The 21,583-nt window shown below is 39.1% G+C and overlaps 1 protein-coding gene and 1 long non-coding RNA gene across 3 annotated transcripts; one reads left to right on the top strand and one right to left on the bottom strand.

Annotated features, from left to right (window-relative positions):
• Positions 1 to 535: 535 nt before the first annotated feature.
• LOC116725368 (phosphatidylinositol 3-kinase regulatory subunit gamma-like) lies at positions 536 to 21,065 on the bottom strand. Of its 2 annotated transcripts, none has more exons than XM_032571353.1 (12): positions 19,386 to 21,065; positions 16,305 to 16,919; positions 11,027 to 11,170; positions 8,510 to 8,615; positions 8,163 to 8,261; positions 6,657 to 6,837; positions 6,427 to 6,549; positions 5,557 to 5,699; positions 5,291 to 5,470; positions 5,027 to 5,098; positions 4,058 to 4,219; positions 536 to 3,598 (listed from the first exon to the last, which is right to left on the bottom strand). In XM_032571353.1, the coding sequence occupies exons 2-12, from the start codon at positions 16,513 to 16,515 to the stop codon at positions 3,409 to 3,411; spliced, it is 1,611 nt and encodes a 536-aa protein (XP_032427244.1). In that variant the 5' UTR covers positions 16,516 to 16,919; positions 19,386 to 21,065; the 3' UTR covers positions 536 to 3,408. The 2 variants fall into 2 exon arrangements, with proteins under 2 accessions (XP_032427244.1, XP_032427245.1); XM_032571354.1 differs by having other exon boundaries at positions 5,291 to 5,467.
• LOC116725372 (uncharacterized) lies at positions 18,620 to 19,376 on the top strand. Its single transcript, XR_004340393.1, has 3 exons — positions 18,620 to 18,738; positions 18,984 to 19,058; positions 19,148 to 19,376. It is a non-coding gene; the product is annotated as an uncharacterized LOC116725372 (long non-coding RNA).
• Positions 21,066 to 21,583: the final 518 nt, after the last annotated feature.

Below are 21,583 nucleotides of genomic sequence, written 5' to 3'. Positions count from 1 at the left end.
ATAACTGATGGGTGTCTCACGACAGTGACATGACAGTTGGATAAAATGTCACATTTTATCCAACCGTTCAGACTGCAAATGAAAACAGTGGGATAGGTATCCAATTAGTACCAAATAGGGAAGTGGCACAAATTGGATTTTTTTTTTTTTTTTTCTCCATCTGGGGGCGGTGGTGAAAGATCGGAATTGGGCCGATCAGACCGCAATGAAAAAGTCAGATATAAGTGGCAAATAGGCAAAAAAGATCTGATTTGCTTGTTGTGTGAACATAGCTTAATGGTGTTTATATTCATGGTCATATTTATTGGAAACATTACCTGCTCTGAAACCCCAATAAGAAATGTAAACGCAGCAAAATTTTAACTGAAATTTGGTTGGCGGACTATTAGAAGCTTGCATTGCAAGGTTTCCCCCAGAAAACTTGCTAAGCCCCGTGTTTTTGAGCTAAAAAATGTTGAAAGTTGACAAGAAATGTGAAAATATCACTTGATAATTATGTGTTCTTGAAAGATTGGAAGATTAATACCCGAACACCAACTATAAAGTCTTAAAAAATGCAAACATTTTAAAAAGACGTAAATAAATAAGCAATGCTAAGTCTGGTGGGGGCACAAGTAAAGCCTGGTGGCCCGCCAGACTTACAATACACTTGGGGAAACCCTGCATTGCAATTTCAGTAGTGAATATGGAAGTCACTGTGTAGTTTTAGATTATCCTCGACACAAATAACATAGATGTTAGTGGTACGTGGATTATCTCCAGATTTTATTTATGTGCTAAATTAGCTTTATCCTGAAACGTCAGTGACACCCTTTCTGTGCAGTTTCTCTCAGACGTTTATGTTAATGGGTCTGTGCTGTAGGTCATCCTTAAAATTCTACTGCTAAATTGGAGGCAAAGCCTTCTTCTGATTGATCGTCATGGATGTTTATGAAATCATATCCAACCAGACAAAACCTACTGATTTCATCAAACCATTGTAGTCTGTAAGGTGAACATTGTAGCTGGCGTAAAACTCTTAAAGGCACCTTTCAACAATTACTTAAAGATTTGTAAACTAGCTGTTTTAGCCTTTTGTAATGTCACCCATAATATAATCAACAAACTTAACAGAAAATCTTCTGTTCAAATCCTTGGAAAATAAAATAAAAAGTTAAGAGTATTAATCTAAACCAGAGTGTTTACTCACTTTATTTAAACAATAGATTGTTGTTCGGTCTTTGTCTCTCATAATATACTGTCAAATGAGACATTATGAAGAGGAAAATTTTTTATTTATGTTGAGTAAAGCAAGATGTTTCACTAGCCAAGAGCAGCAAAAAGGAGCCATCTTGGAGAACCTATTCCTTTTTGTATTTTCTTTCTGGATAAAGTGCTTGAGTGTCTCCCCAGTCCCTGCAGTGCCCTTCATGTTTGCAGAGTCCCTTCCTGAGCTTAGTTTCCCTCGGAGCACATTTAACACTCCTTCATCCCTGAATAAACGTGTTTGATTGCATGGAAGACATGTCTTAATACAGAGAGATTAAACGTGTGTGGGAATTAACCTTTGAGTACATTGTTTTGGACCATAGTTTAGAAATGAATATAATCCACAGGAGGATTGAGTATATTTTTCTGGAAACATTAGCATTTAGCATCCCTGTAAGTCTTTGGGTGAAGTTGTTTAAAAATTCAGTACTTCTAGAAGTTAACTACTCCACTTCATGTTGCTCAGTCAGAAGATCAAATCTATCAATGAAGAGCAAAAACAGGCAGTCGACCTACAGTCATGGGAAAGAACAATCAGAAGACATGCCATAATTCAATAGCAGCCAACAATGTAAAGTATTTGTCTAGATTGAATTTTTCAACACCTTTCACACCAGGCTTGTTAGTCACTTTAATCAAATTTGAGTTTGTTTGCCTGAAAAGTTCGGTTTGTTTGGGGAGGTGTGACTGTTCAATCAAGCTCTAATTTGGACCAAAATGTCAATGTCTCTGTTAGGTTGAAGTGAACTCTGGTGCAGGTTCAATGAAAATGTGAATGCCAAGCAAACCAGGGGCCTCTCCAAAATCAGGAAACGTACTACAGTGTAGGGCATTCTGGGTACAACCAAAATCAAATAGCACAAGCAGGGGAGAAGGCTCACTGTCTTTTTACCAAAGACAAAAGAGAAATCCTAGAACAGCTAAAATGCTACTCCATTTCTGTTTACATTTTGTGAAGAAGGAAGTTTTGCTCAGTGTCTTCTTCAGAGGTTTTTGGTGCAGTGATACCATAGTTGAAGGGGGGGGAACAGGTTTTTCAACGGCTTTTTTGTTTGACACCTGCAAATTTGGTCCCCGAACAAACCGGGTCTACCGGACTATCAGGTGTGAAATTTGCTGTGGTAGAAATTTAGTTTGAGGTTCACTCTAGCATACAAATATTATGGTCAAATAAATGGGTCTACAACTAGGAAAAAAACAGAATCATCTCTCTCCACCACCATGCTTCACAGTTGAGATGAGGATGTCTGTGCATCAAATTGAAACTTCTCTAATTTGGTCCCATCTGTCCAAACGACATTGATTGTTCCTTAAGTCCTTGTAGTTCATTCAAATGCAACATTGCAAACCCTAATTAAGTAATACTCTTTTTATTTATCAAGAATTACTCCTGACATCTCTTCCATACCAGCCATACTTGTTTAGTCTTTTCTAATTGTTCAAGCTTTTTACAAGTTTGACGGAAACCTGAAAAATTGCTTCTCGAAGGTCATTGATGTCTTTCAACATTGGCATTGTGTTAAAACACACCAGTTTACTCCAAACCATCCCTGTTCTGCCATCTCTGTGATCGTTAACTCGCTGATGTGAGGACCAATTAATCGTGCCTTTAATTAGCAGCAAGGCTGCATTTTTTCCCATGACTGTACAGCCATCTGCTACAACTGTTTTAGCAAAAATGGTTTTATTAATGCTTTTCTGTTCCTCCTTATGTCACATAAAACCTCTAAATTTTACAAATGTGTGCATTATTGTTGAATGAGTTTATGTGTGAATAAAAGTGGTTTAGACAACAAGTACGATCAATTGAAAAAAATAATTGGAACAGCTAAGATTGTATTTTATAGCAACATGATAAACTGGTGTCATTTTTTAAGCTGTCAAGCTTTGGACAGATTGAACTGAACATCTTAAAGTGTACCAGCGTATAAGTTTTTAGGGCTGCAGACAGTCTGAGACATAATTAAAGCTGAAATTGCTTCAAATCTGTATTATAAGCAGACTGCTGCTCATGCTTGTATTTTATGTGAAAACATACCAGTTAGTTCTTCTGACTGAATCACTAACAGGATCTTTGTTTTCATCTGTGTCTCCGTGTGGGTGAGTCCTCCGTGCTAATGCTGTGAAACTTTGGGAATCAGGACGGTGTGCTGGTGCATCTCAGCTGGACTGCTGACTAAAAGCGGGCCAGGCCAGGGTTACATTCAGCTGCTTGTTGTGTTGGATCAGTGATGTGTGGCGGTAGTGGAGGACAAGCTCCCTCAGTGACGAGTACAAGTTGTAGGGCTCAGCGAAGCCGTAACCTGTAGACGTCCTGTAGATCACGCAGTGTTTGACATCTCCGTCCACGCTGCAGGAGGGAACATGGGTCACTTTTTGTTTTCAGTTATGACTTTTAAAACAAAATATGCGTGAAATAAAGAAATAAAAGTAAATCAAGATGCATAGAGTGATTATTAGAGTGCAGGCCAATGTTATACTGTTGATCAGCTTCTCTTGTGCAGCAATGGAGGATAAGAAAAGTGCATGATGTCCTGTCACCTTAAAACACTTATTTATGTCACTAGGAGTAAAGATCAGGGAGTAATTCTGAAAATATCAGCAGTTCTACCTGCAATAAAAAATACAAAAATCAGCAAGGATCTTTCAGTCATGACACAATGGCTACACCAGGGGGCGTATCCCACACATTTGAGAGTCCCTTTCCTATGGTAATATAAACTGTTTCAGGAAAAGTTAGCCTGTGCAAATCTTTTTTTCTTTTTTTACTTATGACAAATTTGAAACAAGGAGATGTGAAGATACTCACACAACAGAGCAAGCAAAGGATCCCCTCTGAGTCTGGCTGTCCCTGATCAAGAATGTCCCATCCCGCCTTCCTTTCAGCAGCTCCTCCGCCTCTTTTCGTCTCATACCTCCAACGTACCAACTCCTCTCTTCCTCATGGGTGTCATCTTCAAGGGTGTAAGGGCTTGAATGAAGGCAGGTTAAATTAGCTGAATTATTTAGTGATTCCTCGTCTCATTGTCTATCACAGTATTTGATCATTCAAAAATGACATTCAAATGTTGATTACGTTACACTATAGTGTGCAAAAGTTTTCAAAGGCTGATGTCCAACACAACTGCCTCTTTGCATACGTTAATGTAGGGCAATAAATCAATTGTATATGTTGCAATATACAGTATGTGATCAATATCAACAGAATACTCAATAATTTCACTGAACACCAATCCAGAACTGCACAGCATTCTGGGAGCAGAGGAAAGATTGGTGGTATCAACTAACTCACTTCTCACTGGTTACCTAGCAACAACTTGTTGAATAACGTGGTTACCTAGCAACAACCTGTTGAGAAACTTTAAGGTTTCTCCACTACGCCTCATAAATGCTTAAAGATAATAATAATAAAAAAACAGCATGGAGCGAAAACTGTGGATAAAACGGGAAAGGTCAGGCCACCAGTTTAGTAGTATTTCAGTACTCAGTAGTATTTTATTGTTTAAATAAAAAAAACTAATCAAAATTATTGATATCTACTGATAAACACTTGTATTACAATAGTTTTTTTTCAGACAGATCATCCAGTTTTGCTTTTATGAAATACTGAGGATGTAAATCAGTAACTTGAGCCAGATGTGTTGGAGCAAAATCTAAAATATTCAAGACATCAACCCTCAAAAACTGGAGTTACACATCCTTATGTTAGCTATGATGCAATGAAAACAAATCTTAGAACTTCGAAGTTGTTTTAATAGATCAAGAAAAGGATACTTACTCTTCTTCATCAGGTCCAACACCGAACCAGTTGTTAATTTGACTCTGTCCCATGCCTTGCTGGGTTAGCCATCTGAAACATTAACAAAACAAGGTCAGAAAGATTCACTTTGTATTTAAACATCTTTGAGTTCTTTTTAATTAAATTGTCAAAATTTGATTCAATAATTACTCAGTTAAATTTCCTGTGCTGACTTTTATTTTTAGAACTATAATACATAAAACAAGGCTCTTTTATAGCAGTATCTGTGGTGCCAATACTTACAGAAGGTATTGATCTCTGATTTTTCTGAGCTGTACAAGATCAGGCTTCAGTCTAGTAATTTTCCTGTCGACCTCCATGTGAGCCAGTGCTTTTGTCCTCAGTTCTTCCTCCAACATCTTCTTGCTGTTGTGGATCTCCTCCACCCTGGACTGCAGTTCATCAGAGTTGTTTTGAATTCTGCTGCCAAAGAAGCAACCAGAGTGACTATTTATTATTACCTGTGGAAACATTGGATTGAATTGATTTAATTATGTTAGGAAACCTACTTGTCATTTTTTGTGCTGCTGTCTAATGTGAGGAACATGTCGATGTATTCCTTGCTGTAGCGTTCTTGGGTTTCACACTCCTCCTCAAAGATCCGAATAATTTCACTGAAAGCCTCAATGGCCGTTCGCTTACTCTGGAGCTCCTGTAAATGAGGGAAATAAGAGCTTAGATCCCCAATCTGCTGTTTTATAAATGCAACATTTGAATAGAGGTATAACAGTACACAAAAATCTGTGTGTGTATCTTGGTTTTAAAGGGACGGTACTGTACACTTCAAGCATATTTTTTAGTTTCGTCAGGAGTAAGCAAAAAATCTTTAAATTTCTGTAATATTTTTTTATTATGTTCTAAAAGCTTAGAACTTAATTGGAGATTAGTTTTTCAATGAATGTAGCAGTATAAACAGGCACAGTTTAATTATAGCTAGTTTTTGTGTCAATTTTTAAAGTTGCAAACTTGGTTCTGCACATGAACATATTCTGGTTAAAAATGGCGTGGTATTTGTTCAGAGACACTACCATGCCATGATATTTAGCAGAAGCTAACGCTAAAGCTCTAATGTCAATCCAATTATCTGCCCCGAAAAGACTACACCCCTCAAGCACCAATTAAATTTTGGCATATTTTACACATCCTATAATGTCTTTAGGTATTGTATTTATATTTTCGTGTTCTCTTGTTTTATTTTGCACCTGTATGTTTCATGTTTGATATTATGCTTGGCGCGCTAAATGTTTTCAAAGCTAGCTAAAGCGCCAAATGAAAAATTAACACTGCTTTTAGAGGCTTAGCAAAAGTTTTTTATTTTTAACCTTAAAATAACCATTGATGATGTAGTTACTGACTATTTATAAATGTTGTGTTGGTACCTGTGAGGTTTGGTTCAGCTCCTTAAATAGATGGTCATACTCTTGACTTTTCTCCTTGTATTGATCCTGAAATATCCTCAGCTGTTCTCCGATTGCTGCAATATCGATCTCCATCACATGGTGCTACACAGAGAAGAATGTAAAATCACTCAGGAATGTTGTGATGGGTTGTTTCAAATTTTCATATTAATTTTTCCCTGTTTTTCTTATCAGGAAAAGTCAACACTTACTTGATAGTATCTGGAAACTGGGTAAAGTAACCTGATATCCAGCTTAGAATTGTACTGGGCTAGTGATTTCTTCTGGTAGTACTGGATCAGGTCTACCAGTGAGGGAAAAGTCAGTGGCTCAGAAAAGCCGCACTTCCCCCCTTGATGGAAGATTTTTATTAGTCGGTTGTACCCATCTTTTCTGCAAAAGTCAAAAATAGACTGTCATGTCTCTTCTCCATGTTCACAGTCACTTGTTTTTTTTAAAATCCTGAAACCAGTGCAGAACTATGGGTGAGGTCTGTTTTTGATTATGTTTTTTCCCAAAGCTCCTATTAACAGAGGTCAGAATCTCTCTTGTTTTTGTAAAGGTTGGCCCTGTCAAACTCATTTTGTCTACCTACTACCTACCATAAAAAGTTACGTTTGTCTTTCTATATTTTTCATTTTTATAATTTGTCCCTATGCCAGAAAGCATCAGTAAGTGCTCCCTTTTTTTACAAATTGAGCAAAAAATTTATTTTTCTGTCTTTTTTTGAAAGAAATATAACATTTATATAAATATAAAAGCGTTTTCATCCAGAACCAAACTGTAGCCATAAATTAGCCATCTTGCATAGCAATGCTTCTTTAGGCACAAGGGGGACGCCACTTGCTGGATTGATGTGACTGAAAAATCAGGACTTGGTTGCAAGCATGTATATGCACCAATAATTAATGAAACAAACAATCAGCTTTGATTAAAGTGGGTGTGTGTCTGTGGAGTATTGTCTGTTAAATGAGTGGAAAAACGCAAGTGAAATGCATCTTGTTGCTTCTGCTACAGTCGGTGCCAAAATCTAATCAGCAAAGTTTAACATTACAAAAGCAGCTGGTTCTGATTTTACTAAATTGGGACAGAAACCACAGAATGTCTAAAGTTATGACTGAAAATTAAAAAAGCAAAAGTTTAACTTTCATTTCAGGGAATAACGCACTTGTGATTGCAGAATTTGATATTGATCACAGCCTGTGGCGTCACATTTCTTTTTTTTTATGTACTGGTCCATAATTATTATGCTGTTATAAAAACCATTAAAAACACAAGGAACATAATCAGATTGCTCTGAATAATCAGTTTTTAATTGCTAGGACTGGAACAATTCATGGAGAAAAACATATGCAATTCAGTTTCAACAATAAAATTTAATAATGACATTGACTAAAACACCAAAGAGCCAACAGGATATTTAAAATATTTCTTTTTTATTTTAATTTCATAAATATATTACACATAATTGGAAGACATAGACAAAAAGCATAGTTTAAACATCAGCTAAGTGTTGTTGCTGTTCCAAAGTAAATGTCCTTGTCTTTTATTCCTGACAAGTCGAGTTGAAACTTGTCTGATAGCCTCAATATCTCCAGTTTGTGTAGAAGTTTGAGAATACTGCTGCCTTTTTAAAAATGGCGGCTAAATGGTCGACACAACTTCGATCGTCAAACTCGTCTCTTTTATTAGAGATTAAGATTTAAAACAAAGCTTACCGTAGAGTCAGCGTGTATTCCCCTTTAATCCGGCTGGAAGCATTTCGTACCAGAAATGTACCATCAGGAGTGTTTCTCATCATCTCATTTACCTCCTCTCTAGATAAAATAAAAGATGATATTTATGATTTAGAAAGACTGAAAAAAGATATCAAAACAAAAAAACTAAATTGTAGAAATACTAGCCTTTCAAATTTATATTTTCAATTGAGATTAGTCTTGAAACCCAAATGTTGTTCATTTTCTACTTTTTTACTGTTTGAGGATTGCAGAAGTCTTAAAAAGGTGTTCATTTGGAGCTTTGGATCCAAATGAACACTAACCCGGATTATATAAATGGTTCATACCTTGAAATGTTGCCCCAGTACCATTCTGCATCAGACAGCTGCTGATCATCAATGCTGATGTCAGAGGCTGCCATCGCTTTGGTTATGTTGTTCTCTGGTGGGATATCTGACCACAAAACACAGGATAATTTTATGTAATAACAAAATAAAAACAGGAGTAAGAACGTTTTATATTCATAACTTTAAAATGTTTTCACCAAATGTCTCGGATCAAATAACTGATTTTCTAACCCTATCACATAGATAAGCAGAATAAATAGAAAATATATTTTTCTAGAATTGATTTTATTCATTAAGGAGAAAAAAATTATCCAAACCAACCGTGACCCTATTTTGAAAAATATATTTGAGAAGTTGTGAATTAACTGTGATTATTCACATATTTTTGGAAAGCTGAGTTTAGTTTCACTACCTGCAAGTTTGTTTACTGTCAACCTGTAAGATCAAGAATAAAACATGTCTGACAGCCTGATCAGAGCAACATCTAAAGCACTGCAGGCCTCACTTGCTTCTCAAGTCAGCATTAATGATTCACTGATAAGAAAGAGACTGGGTTCTTTTTCGTCAGTAGTGATATTGGCCTTTAACATCTGTCTAAAAGTTAATCTCTTATCTGCTAAAAAACTATTGTGATGATCCTATAGACTTTATGAAAAATGCTTTCTAGCTTAATGAGATAAAAGTTGCACTTGTAAGTTTTCTATTAAATTTGTCTTAAAACAAAAACAGCATTTTAGAAAAACGGAATACCTCCAATGAAACATGGTGGAAATGGACTGGATCTGCTTTGCTGGACTAAGATTATGGTGCAGATCAGGCTCAGATGCACACAATTACAATTTTTGAGTGGCCTAGTCAAAGACCAAGTTCAAATTACCCAACGCACTTCCTTTATGCTAATAGAAAACCCTCCAATGAGGCTGAATTGAAATTATCCTAAAAATAGTCAAAATTTCTCCACAGCACTGTGAAAAGCCCATTTGCTATGTGCAAAATTCCTTGATTGGATTAAAATGTATTTGGCATAAATAATCCAAATGTATTGTTTATATGGACTTGAAATTGATTAATCCCATCACAACATGTTTACCAGCACCAAGTTTATTCAGAAAAGGAGCGTTGACATGCGTGGAGTTGTAAAATTTCTCTAAAAAACACAAAGTTGAACTTCTGTTTATGCCAAACATAAAGACAAACGCAGTAGTGTCTTCATTCTGCATCTTCTGGGTGCCAAGAATGGACTGGTACCAGGTTCTAATAATGGTCGAGACGTTACTCCACTCCCTAATTAAGCTACAGACTAAGCAACACAAGCTGTTGGTCTTCCAGCGATCAGAATGAAATAAGCATCCTTCAGCGTTCTGTGCTGCCTCCAACTAGCAAAGCCAACTTTATTTTAAAACGGCAAAACTTGGGCGTGCCTTGGTGGCTTAGGGGATAGCGCGACCCATATTTGGAGGCCTTGAGTCCTCGACACGGCCATCACGGGTCCGACTCCCGGACCCGGCGACATTTGCTGTATGAGATAAAACATGTCTTACCCCTTTCCTGTCAGCCTACTTTAAAAAAATAAGGGACACTAGAGCCCACAAAAAGACCCCCTGGCGGGGTACAAAAAATATATAAAACGGCAAAACAAGTGCATTAAAGATGTTACACGCAACTTGTCAAATAAAATGACCTCTCTCTTATTGAACAAAGGGCATAAATGTCAAGTTAGTTTGCCACCATCAGAATAATCACAAATGTTTGGATCATCAATCAGCATAAACCAGCTACAGTTTCATTCCTGCAGAGCTGAATGCAGTCTGAATATTCCAATTGGGGTGCCATTTATTCCAATTATTCCCAGCCTATTTGATTATCAAAAACACGTAATGTCAGATGTTGGCACAACCCATTTATGGCTTCTGGGGGCTTCAGGGTCTGGCTGATTTGGACATCTATTTTAGTAAATTAAGTCATGCTGTTCAAATTTCATGATGTTTTAAATTGTTTCAAAAGTGAAAGTCAAAAGCCTTTTTGTTGACGTTGAACAATAACTGTGTAAAATAAACAGAAAAATAAGATAAAAGGAAAAAATCCCATCAGATACCAATTTAATTAAACATCAACCTAGTTTAAAATCCCAATCAATAACAATTTAAAACTCTCACAGCTTATGGAAAGAAACTTCTTATACTGTATATCTATAAGTTCTGGTTGTGATAGGCCGGCATCGCCTACTGGAAGGCAGCAATTTGAACAGATGATAACCGGGATGGGTGACGTCTTGATCTAAAACATTTAAGTTTGATGAATGAGTAAAAGCAGAACAATTGGAGGCAGCAGCATGTTTGTTTCCATTCTGAATTAAATACTATATTAAAATTGTAGTACGGTTGTTCATAATAAACATCCTTCATCTAATCTACTTTGCTTTTTCAGATATAGCAAAGAGTCGAAGCACAACAATATGATGCATAACACAGAAAAACTGGATATTTTCAGATAAAATGAATTAATGATGTGGAGTACCTCCTTCTTTGCTAGTGTTGGTTGGTTTCAGGTCAGGATTCTCATGATCTTGAGCACAATCGGAGGAGAGCTGCTGAGGAACCGGTGTCCGAATGCAAGCTTGCTCCTCGCCGTCGTTTTGGTCCTTTTCTGTTTCCAGGAACTCTGAAACATCAACCGCACAGCAACCCAGGTTTAACTGCGGTGTCATCCACACTGTCTGGCTGTCTGCACACACTGCAGGTCACCCAGCGAGACTGGAGGAGATATTTTGTCTTGCAGCTTGCAGGAGACTCTGTCCAGACTAGTGTGCTGACAGGTGACACTGTCTGACTGCCTAAAATACCAAAACTGGCACTCCTCAGCGCCTGGGCGCACTCGGCCAGACCCAGTTCTCCTTAGCGCTCAACCTCCCCTTGCCTCGCCTAACAAACAACAGCTGTCTGCATTGAGATGCCATGTCGGTGTGGCAGATTTTAAGATGACGTGCTACTTTCCTCGTTTTGTTGAACATATGCATGTCAGTGTGAGATTCTGAATGCAGATGAAACGTGAGAAGTTGTCAGCTGGACATTTCTTGAAGTAATGTGTAGCAAGGATCGTTTTCATTGAACAGCATGTAAACACACCCACGCCTGTGCTGATAAATGTGTGTAGTGAGAGCTGCTGTTAACAGTTGATGTAAGTTATCCCTCCTGCACTTGCGATGGCATGCCTGGAGATGTTTTAAATTGCTGCGGCAGGCAGAGCCGTACGCAGGAGGAATCGTACACATGCTGTTGTAATATAAGAAAGGGACAAACTAACAAGCTCATGGCCTCAAACTGTCCAGCTCTGTCAAAACTTGTCTGATATTAAATGCTGAAGAGCATCAATGTCTAAAAAAATCTACATCTATTCTTTCCTCTTGAACATTGCCCTTTTACAGCCTTAAACTTTAATTTATTTTATTGGGATTTATAGTTGAAACCAGAAGTCTTGTGTATACCAAATAAAAAACTTACCAATATTTCCCAGCATGTAATTTTTCTAAAAAAAAAAAAAAGAAACTTTACATATTTGTCAAAACTATTGCTGTCGCTAAGGCATGGTATGAGATAGATAATCTGTGAAAAAATCTAGCTTCTCTGCCTTCTCATAGTGCTAGCTGGAAACAACCAGGAGGCGGGTCTTAGCACTGTTGATCATGCTCATGTATGCGCTGATCATCCCACCTCACCTGTCCTCCTTCCTTACAGCTTGTTGTGAATGTTCAGGCTAGTTTATGCAGTGACGATGGCTAAACGATTTTCCTGGGATGATAAGTTGTTTCTCCATCATTAGCACATTGAGCAGCATGTACAAGAGGGTGATGGAGAGCATTAAGACATTCCTCCTTGCTCTGATTCATTGGTTTTGGTTGGGAGCTTTGTATTTCTGCAGACGGCAAAAACAGCTCAGGAATGAGATGGAGGAGCTTCATATTTTCATATTAAATATCAAAATATATTTTCCCACAACTAAAGTCAGCATCTTCGCAAGATGCTGACTTTAGTTTTGGGGTTAATCAGAACATTTTGGACCAGAATACATTAATGTGTTCAACTTATCTTTTTGAACTACATCACTGACAACTGTTTTAGACTGACAACTGTTTTAGTTTGAACTCTTTTGTCTCTGTGTTCATAAATAGACTGAGATTTAGTTAAACTTGTGCTTAAGATGAACTCTAAGATTTTTATTTTATTGAACATTGATACACACACACATATTCCAGCTTTGTCATAGCTTTAAGTAAATCAAGAAGTTCATATTAAAAGGGCCAACATCTCTTAGAACTTTTAACGTCATTTTACAAACCAGATGACAAGTCTTTTTTTGTTTATGTTCAAATTTTAATCTGGTCTCAGCAGTTCACAAACCAACTAAATTCTGCCATCTGCTGGTTATTCAGTCGGGAACCAAATGGAAAGAAATAGCCTTTGATTTTATAGTAATTTATTGTTTTGAGCAGCATAAAGTCTTTTCTTAACTCAAATAGAGAGATTTAGTTTTCTCTTCAAGACTCGTGTTGAAAGCTGTTCACTTGTAACTGAATCAGTTGGGCCACATCTGTATGTGGGGCCGTTTGCAAAGTTACACTGTCATAAATACACAGTAATAATATGGGTTATTTAGCCTGTCGTAAGAGAGAGAAAATGGGGGCTAATTTTTAAGTATTTTCACCATGTTCATTCATCAAAATGTCACAATTCAAAACTAAATACTTAGTTTGTAAGCTGGTATTTATCTTCAAACTGAATACTTAGTTTGAAGATAAATATTTTGTTTGAAACTATATATTTGAAAAATATTTTTTAGCAGCTCTAATATAAATGTCAAAATAAATGAAACTAAATATTTGTTTTTTATTCAAAAATATTTAGTTTACAAATTGTGATTATTTATAAATGAATTAATGACATGCTAGGGAAAACATTAACCCCCATTTTTCTCTTATGAGAGCCTAAAAAAACAAAATAACACCTTCTACATTAGAGCCAGAACTTGAGGCCTTAAAGCATGTGTCAAACTTGAGGCCCGGGGGCCAACTCTGGCCTGCCATAACGTTTTATGTGTCCTTCTAGACTTTAGATGGACACCGAAATAGAGCCTTCAAAAATAACAGTTTGTGTGCTTGAATGTTGGTTATCAATCAAATCAAAGCATTTTTTATCGGTATACTGCCTAATTACTAGGCCTGTCATTATAGTTTATTTCAAATAAAATAATGATAATGTCACAATAATAAAACACATTCTCAAAGGTTAATAAACTTTAAATTGAAATGAACATTTACCAATAATACATTTTAAATATTCAAAATAAATCAACAAAACAGAAACAACAAATAAAATTACAAAGACTGTAAATAAGACTGTCCTTCAAAAAAGGGTTAGTTGAGACCAAAGCATCAGACTGAAGACTTCTATTTTCCAGTTTTTGGTAGAGAGAGAGAAAAGAGAACAAACCATCCATCCATCCATCCATTTTCTTCAGCTTTATCTGGGGTCGGGTTGCGGGGGTAGCAGCTTCAGAAGGGAGGCTCAGACTTCCCTCTCCCCGGCCACTTCTTCCAGCTCTTCCGGGGGAATCCCGAGGCGTTCCCAGGCCAGCCGAGAGACATAGTCCCTCCAGCGTGTCCTGGGTCTTCCCCAGGGCCTCCTCCCGGTGGGACATGAACACCTCACCAGGGAGGCGTCCAGGAGGCATCCTGACCAGATACCCGAGCCACCTCAACTGGCTCCTCTCGATGTAAAGGAGCAGCGACTCTACTCTGAGTCTCTCCCGGATGACTGAGCTTCTCACCCTACCTCTAAGGGAGAGCCCAGACACCCTACGGAGAAAACCCATTTCGGCCGCTTGTATCCGCGATCTCGTTCTTTCGGTCATGACCCAAAGCTCATGACCATAGATGAGAGTGGGAACGTAGATCGACCGGTAAATCGAGAGCCTCGCTTTTTGGCTCAGCTCTCTCTTCACCACGACGGACCGGTACAGCGCCCGCTTCACAGCAGACGCTGCGCCAATCCGCCTGTCGATCTCCCGCTCTCTTCTTCCCTCATTCGTGAACAAGATCCCAAGATACTTGAACTCCTCCACTTGGGGCAGGACATCCCCCCCGACCTAGAGAAGGCACTCTACCCTTTTCCGGCTCAAGACCCTGGCCTCGGATTTGGAGGCACTGATCCTCATCCCGGCCGCTTCACACTCGGCTGCGAACCGCTCCAGCGAGAGCTGCAGATCACGACCTGATGAGGCCTACAGGACCACATCATCCGCAAAAAGCAGAGATGTGATCCTAAGGCCACCAAAACGGATCTCCTCAACACCTTGGCTGAGCCTAGAAATTCTGTCCATAAAAGTAATGAACAGAATCGGTGACAAAGGGCAGCCCTGGCGGAGTCCAACTCTCACCGGAAACAAGCCCAACTTACTGCCGGCAATGCGGACCAGACTCTGACACCGGTCATACAGGGACCTGACAGCCCATATCAAAGGGCCCGATACCATGTACTCCCGGAGAACCCCCATCAGAGCGCCCCGAGGGACACGGTCGAACGCCTTCTCCTAGTCCACAAAACACATGTAGACTGGTTGGATGAACTCCCATGCATCCTCCAGGACCCTGCCGAGGGTGTAGAGCTGGCCCAGTGTTGCATGACCAGGACGAAAACCACACTGCTCTTCCTGAATCCGAGGTTCGACTATCCAACTGACCCTCCTCTCCAGGACCCCTGAGTAGACCTTGCTAGGGAGGCTTAAGAGAGTGACTCCTCTATAATTGGAGCACACCCTCCAGTCCCCCTTTTTGAACAGGGGGACCACCACCCCAGTCTGCCAATCCAGGGGAACTGCCCCCGATGTCCATGCGATATTGCAGAGTCTCGTCAGCCAACACAACCCTACAACATCCAGAGCCTTAAGGATCTCCAGGCAGATCTCATCCACCCCCGGGGCCTTGCCACCAAAGAGCTTTTTAACCACCTCGGCGAACTCGTCCCTAGAGATTGGAGAGCCCAACCCAGAGTCCCCAGGCTCAGCTTCCTCAATGGAAGGCATGTTGGTGGGATTAAGGAGGTCTTCGAAGTATTCTGCCCACTGACCCACAACATCCCGAGTTGAGGTCAGCAGCACACCATCCCCACTATAAACCGTTTTGGTGCTGTACTGCTTCCCCCTCCTGAGACGCTGGATGGTGGACCAGAATCGCCCCGAAGCTGTACGGAAGTCTTTCTCCATGGCCTCTCCAAACTCCTCCCACGCCCGAGTTTTTGCCTCGGCAACCACCCGAGCTGCATGCCGCTTCGCCTCCCGGTACCCATCAGCTGCTTCTGGAGTCCCGCAGGCCAAAAAGGCCTGATAGGACTCCTTCTTCAGCCTGACAGCATCCCTCACCAAAGGTGTCCACCAACAGGTTTGAGGGTTGCTGCCGCGACAGGCACCGACAACCTTGCTGCCACAGCTCTGATAAGCCGCCTCGACAATGGAGGCACGGAACATGGTCCACTCAGACTTAATGTCCCCATCCTCCCCCGGAACGTGTTTGAATGATCAATGATGAGACTTAGCAAATGTAGAAACATATCTATTAATATTTTAACAATTTGTTAGTGGGTTATTTCAGTTCATTCTACCACAATCTTAATATGACTGAGAAGAAGAGTTTTACACCCCTGCTTTAGAGAAAACATCATTTTGTTTTCATCTGTTTTTCTAAACACCACAATGAGATCCTATTGATGCATCCAAACTCTTGAAACGGTACGTTTAATCTTACCTTGATCTGCTGGTGGAGCGATCTCTGCTTGCTGCTGTGATTGGTCAGGAGGTGGTGATGTAATCACAGGAAGGGCAGCATCGGGCTCTGGATTGTTCTCCATGTGGCCAGTGTTCCCGATCCCAATGCCGTCCCTGAGATGGAGGGATGCTAGCGATGACGCAGCCTGGAGCTCGTCGTCTGTCCCCAGCTGGAAACTCTCCGCTGCCATTTTCACAACGTCGACTGAATTGTCCAGCTTGGTTTTATTGAGGGTGAAGCAGGAAGGTGGGCCACAGTGCTGCTGACCACATACTATCAGCTCAGAGATGCCCTCATGGCTGACCGATCAGATGGTGGAAGTGCGGAGATCATGGCTGCTCAGTGTTGCCAACGTAGTCCAAGGTCCCGTTGCTCAGCCACAGTTTTAAACACATTGTACAGCAGGCTGATGGCATCGCCAGTAGATCTGGTCTGTGCTCGTCTTTATCTAGAGCTTCTAAGCTCAAGCACAGTTCTGCTTATTTAAAGCAATTCATATCAGAAGTAATGAGTCCCATTAACGAAGCTTGAGGATGCAGATGAACAACAGATTGATTTCTTCAAGGATTCATGAATAAACTTTTCCCAAGAAACCTAAGAGAACAAGGAAAAAAAAAAAAAAAGACAGAGGAAAGCATCTGGTTAAAAGAACGAAAAGGCCAGACGGCAGCGCTCAGTGGAAATGCAGCATCCAGCATCATTTGACGTCATGCTCAACATTTTTATTATTTATTCTATAACATATTTCAGCCCTGATGCAGCACATTTCCCTAAGATTATTTTTATCTTTGCTTTAGTGATTTATCTGCTAAACATTTTTTGTTGCTGAGAACCTAAATTCCCAGTTACAATTTAAATAATAAATAAAAAATTAGAAAAAGAAATGTAGCTTTTCCAAAAATGATGTGAAAGTATAAGAGCTGAAGTAAAAACAGGATTATTAAACATATTTAAATTTGTTTAAATACTCCAAACATTAATTTAATTAGCATTTTTGTCAAAAACAAAAATCTATTTATTTATATCCAAAAGTAAAACATAAATCAAAATCAATGTCATTGTGCACAAATGCAACACAACAAAATTAAAAATATAGCAATTCTTGAAGAAAGGCAGAATGACTGAGATATTAAGAATAAATAAATAAATGCTGTTCTTCCTTTATATTGTGCATTCATAAAAAAAAATTGGATAATTAAATTTTCTTTAGGAGATTTTTTTAGGAGGTATACATAGCTTTTATTAATAAAAAATATATTTATACAGTATATATATACAGATATTTTATTTATTGAAGGAAAATTGTTTTAATACTGTTTTTCTGTTACTTTTTTCTAAAGAAAAAATGTTAACAGAATGAGTAATAACTAAAATAAAAATTTCTATTTTTTTTTATTTTTTAACAATCGAATTTTAAAGTAATTTTAAAAAGTCTGAAAATGTACAAATAAAACGTGAAGCAGAAAAGGTTTCACATTGAAGTGCCTTTTCTCCGTTTCTACTGAAACTAGAAAAAAAAAGGGTGCTGATGTAATTTTATTTTAAAATTACAGTTTTCTTTGAACTAAACTGTTGCTGAAAAATTATGAAATGTAGAAATAAAAAGAGAAAAATGGAAATAAAATTAGAAAAAGCAAAGAGGGACTGTTCCCCATTTGGGATTTAGTGGATTTCTCTGGACTTTGCTCCATGTGAAGTCCTGTTAAAGGTTTTATCTGTAGATATACACATAATGTACGTACAGCATTATGTTAGGAAGCCCTTTACGTGACAAAGAGTTGAGGGGGGCAGCAGCTAAATCCTGCTCCTATCCCATAGCGATGGATTAGTCAGCGCATTCTCCACAGTGTAACCTCTTATGGAAGGGATTTGTTTGGGGATATCCATTAGTTGCCCTAGAAGGGAGGAAAAATTACCATAACGGCATGTTTAAGACAAATATTTGAAGAGTTGCTTCACATGACTAATGATATTCTATCCTGAGGGATGAGGTGTGCAGAAAATGGGGGGAGATTATTTTAAGTAATGGAAATGCAACTGAAATGCATCAAATTTAAATTTGTTTTTATCTTAACCAAAATATTTACAATATTCTGTTTCAAAAACTAAAGATCCTTTAAGCATCATATCTGACTGTTAGATATATCATCTGTTCCTGCATACTAATAGGTTTTTATTTTATTTATTTATTTATTTTGGTGTTTTGATTACTGTGGGGTTTGGTTTGTTTCAGCCAAAGTTTCTAAATTCATCAGCTGAAGCAACCTCCCTCATCCAAAGCTGAAGAGGAGAAAATGGCGTCGTGTGGAGATGGTTGGGATGGTACGCAGACGTTAAGTCGCCATGGGTTGACGCTCTTGGTTGACCACGATGAGGTTGTATTGAGTCGATTATTGGTTTACCAATGCCAACAGTAAGACGAATCCCTTAAAAATAGTTAATTTGAATTTTTACAGTATTTAGCCTAAAATAAGCAAACATCCACATAGGATAGTTCAACTAGGTTTCTTCTTAACCAGTTATTGTATTTTTACTGACATCCTCTTACTTTTATGTTCTTTACTGTGATTTGTTTTCAGCATTGCTTTTAATGTGCAAAATTAATCAAATTAAATAACCAATGTACTGGCAAGTGTTTAGTTTATTTATTTATTTAAGGAAATCCAGTGAAGAGGATTCGAACCTCGTCAGATGTCCGATTACACACAGTCACTAAAAATGTCATAATTTCAGGTATTTTCCTTCATGTTCTGTTTTAGTTGTCGTTTTTGTGGAAAAGTTTATATTTTCCTTTTAACTGTTATTGATCGTGTCGCATCCAGAACTGATAACGGGACATCTGATGTACGCCATATTTTCCCAACGCCTTCAAGCTGCTCCCCCAACCCTCCATTACCCTGTAACTAAGCTCTGAACGACGAAGAGCCGTGGATGCAGAATATGCAGAGAACTTTTAAAATGGCAACTTTTGGAGCGGGCGTCATCCGACCAGCCCGGCTACAAAGAAGAGGAATCAAACGCCATTGAGAAGCTCAGCCACGCAGGACAGCATGCACCTACCTGGGCCAAGACGGAGGAGACCGGGGCAGCGTGGGAAACCAGCGTCTCGTCGACATCCATGAAGCGGCGAAGAGACGTTGCTGGACGCACACGTGGCTCCGATCAAACCAACCACCGGCCTATGTCCTCACGCCATCCTGTGTCCCTCCGCCCCCCAACGCCTCCCGCTCCTCCTATCCCGTGAAGCGTCTCCTCCACAGCTCTCCATCTTCTTCAGATCCTCTCCTGTTGGGTGTTATCTGTCCCTTTGAAGTAGCACATTTTCCCACGCTGTCATTCCTCCAGGTTTTTCGTCTCTTCCTCACGGAGCTTCTTGAATTTCAGCCTGATTCAAAGTCAGTGGCCACACTTTTAAATGCAGTGTGCAGGAGAAACTACAATTATATTTAAAGTGCATTCTAAAGAAAAAAAGGGGGAAAAAAGACTACAAAGTGTGGATTTTAGAGCCAGTGGAGGTGAAGGTGGAGAAAAAGCTGCATCGGTGCAGCTCTTCACACTGCAACTCTTTTTCACAGTTTGAGCCACAGTGAGGATGCACTGTTGGGGACACGAGCATGAGAATGAGACAGCAAGGGGAAAAAAACTCCTATATAAATAAATAAGGAAAGGATGCCACTGTTGCTATACAGAGGAAGGGGCTTAGTAGTCTCCTGAAATCCTATTGGTCGGCCTGTTGCCATGTGCTCAGCAGTCAGCAGAGATGCTGCTAACAAATCAAGGAAATGTTCTAATATTAGACTGTATGTTTCTAGGCAGCGGGAGCCCCTGACCTCTCAACTCCGACTGCGTTACGTTCCACTTCACAGATCAGCATAATGAAACAAGTGGTGTGGAAGTAACTAGTTAAAAAAAATGCTAAAAAATGTTACGCCGCTGTAGACAAAACCAGACACCGGCCCCCAATACCAGGTCCCTCTCTGTGTCGTGCCAGGTTGACTGATCGCAGGAACAAAATGAGGTTGAGAGTGGAGGAAATCCTTTAGTCTTTATTTTAGCCAGATGGAAATCATTCTGCATGGGTCCAGTCATTAAAATTAAAACTCTTTTTGACAGGGAAAAACACATCACTAATGAGGCAGTAATTATAAAGTGGTGAAAAATTACACTTCTTTTGCATTTTAAATTTTCTGCTGTTTGAATTTTCCCAGTGAACAGTATCCCTTTTTTTAAATAGCACCGTAGACTGTAGTTTTTCCAGCTGGAATTGCCCAAATGCATAGATAAAACTTAACAAGATGCTGTTTTTAGAAACCTTAGGTTATTTTCCTTTGCAGAAATATTTCAGTGAAACCTTACCCAAAACATTTCTTTACCCCTTAGTTTCTTCTTTCTGTTCTCTTCATTTTCCCTCAATTATTCAAGATAACAGAAAATAATGTCCACATCCTCCTCCATATGATGTATTTTTACAACAAACTATCTAATCTATGTGAACAGCAGAGAACCCCAGACTCCTCCTCCTCTGCTATATACTAAAGCTAATATGGACTCCAAACTGGTTATAAGATTTAATCTCTGCATCAAGATCTTGGTTTGCCCAGCATCTTCTTCCTCGTCCAGTGGACAGTTTCAGCCTTGAAAAGCCATTGATCATAATCAATTTCTATAAGCTATAAGAGCAAAACATGAAAGAGGATGAAAACTTTTCAGTCACTACGTCCTGACTAACACAAGCTAACGGACTTTACGGGATTTGTTCTTCAGCCTGATAAAACTCTATTCATAATTGGTGAGGCTACATAGTGACACAGTTTCCACTAGCTGCATTTCCATTAGGATTGCTCTGATTGCAGTTTTTTTGGCCGATCGCTGATTACTGAGCGTTTAAAAGCCTGACCTGCTGATTCCTATTTTGGATGACACCATTTTTTTTGTCTGAAATGTTGCTAAATATAGTAAGAAATTTGCTGAGTTGGCAACAGTGGGATGAATATTGTTAACTGCAAACATGCAGACATGACCTGGTGGGCCGGTCTGTCAGTCAAACCTCTTTAAAGGCAGAGCAGAAGAAGTTAGTGGCTGATTTTTAGACCTTTGCTGAGGTAGATAAGATTAGAGGATAAGATCAGCTTCACATCCAAGTATCAGCCGATCACCGATCAATTAAGGAAAATCGCGTCCATAAATTGGTGCACCCCTAGTTTCCATTACAAATATGCACAACTTTGTAAGTATTCTGGCAATGTCGAAAAAACACA

The sequence above is a fragment of the Xiphophorus hellerii genome, chromosome 9 (genome assembly GCF_003331165.1).
Source record: "Xiphophorus hellerii strain 12219 chromosome 9, Xiphophorus_hellerii-4.1, whole genome shotgun sequence".
Classification (NCBI taxonomy): domain Eukaryota; kingdom Metazoa; phylum Chordata; class Actinopteri; order Cyprinodontiformes; family Poeciliidae; genus Xiphophorus; species Xiphophorus hellerii.
The sequence above is the reverse complement of the archived record's forward strand: the minus strand, read 5'-3'. Positions and strand labels throughout refer to the sequence as shown.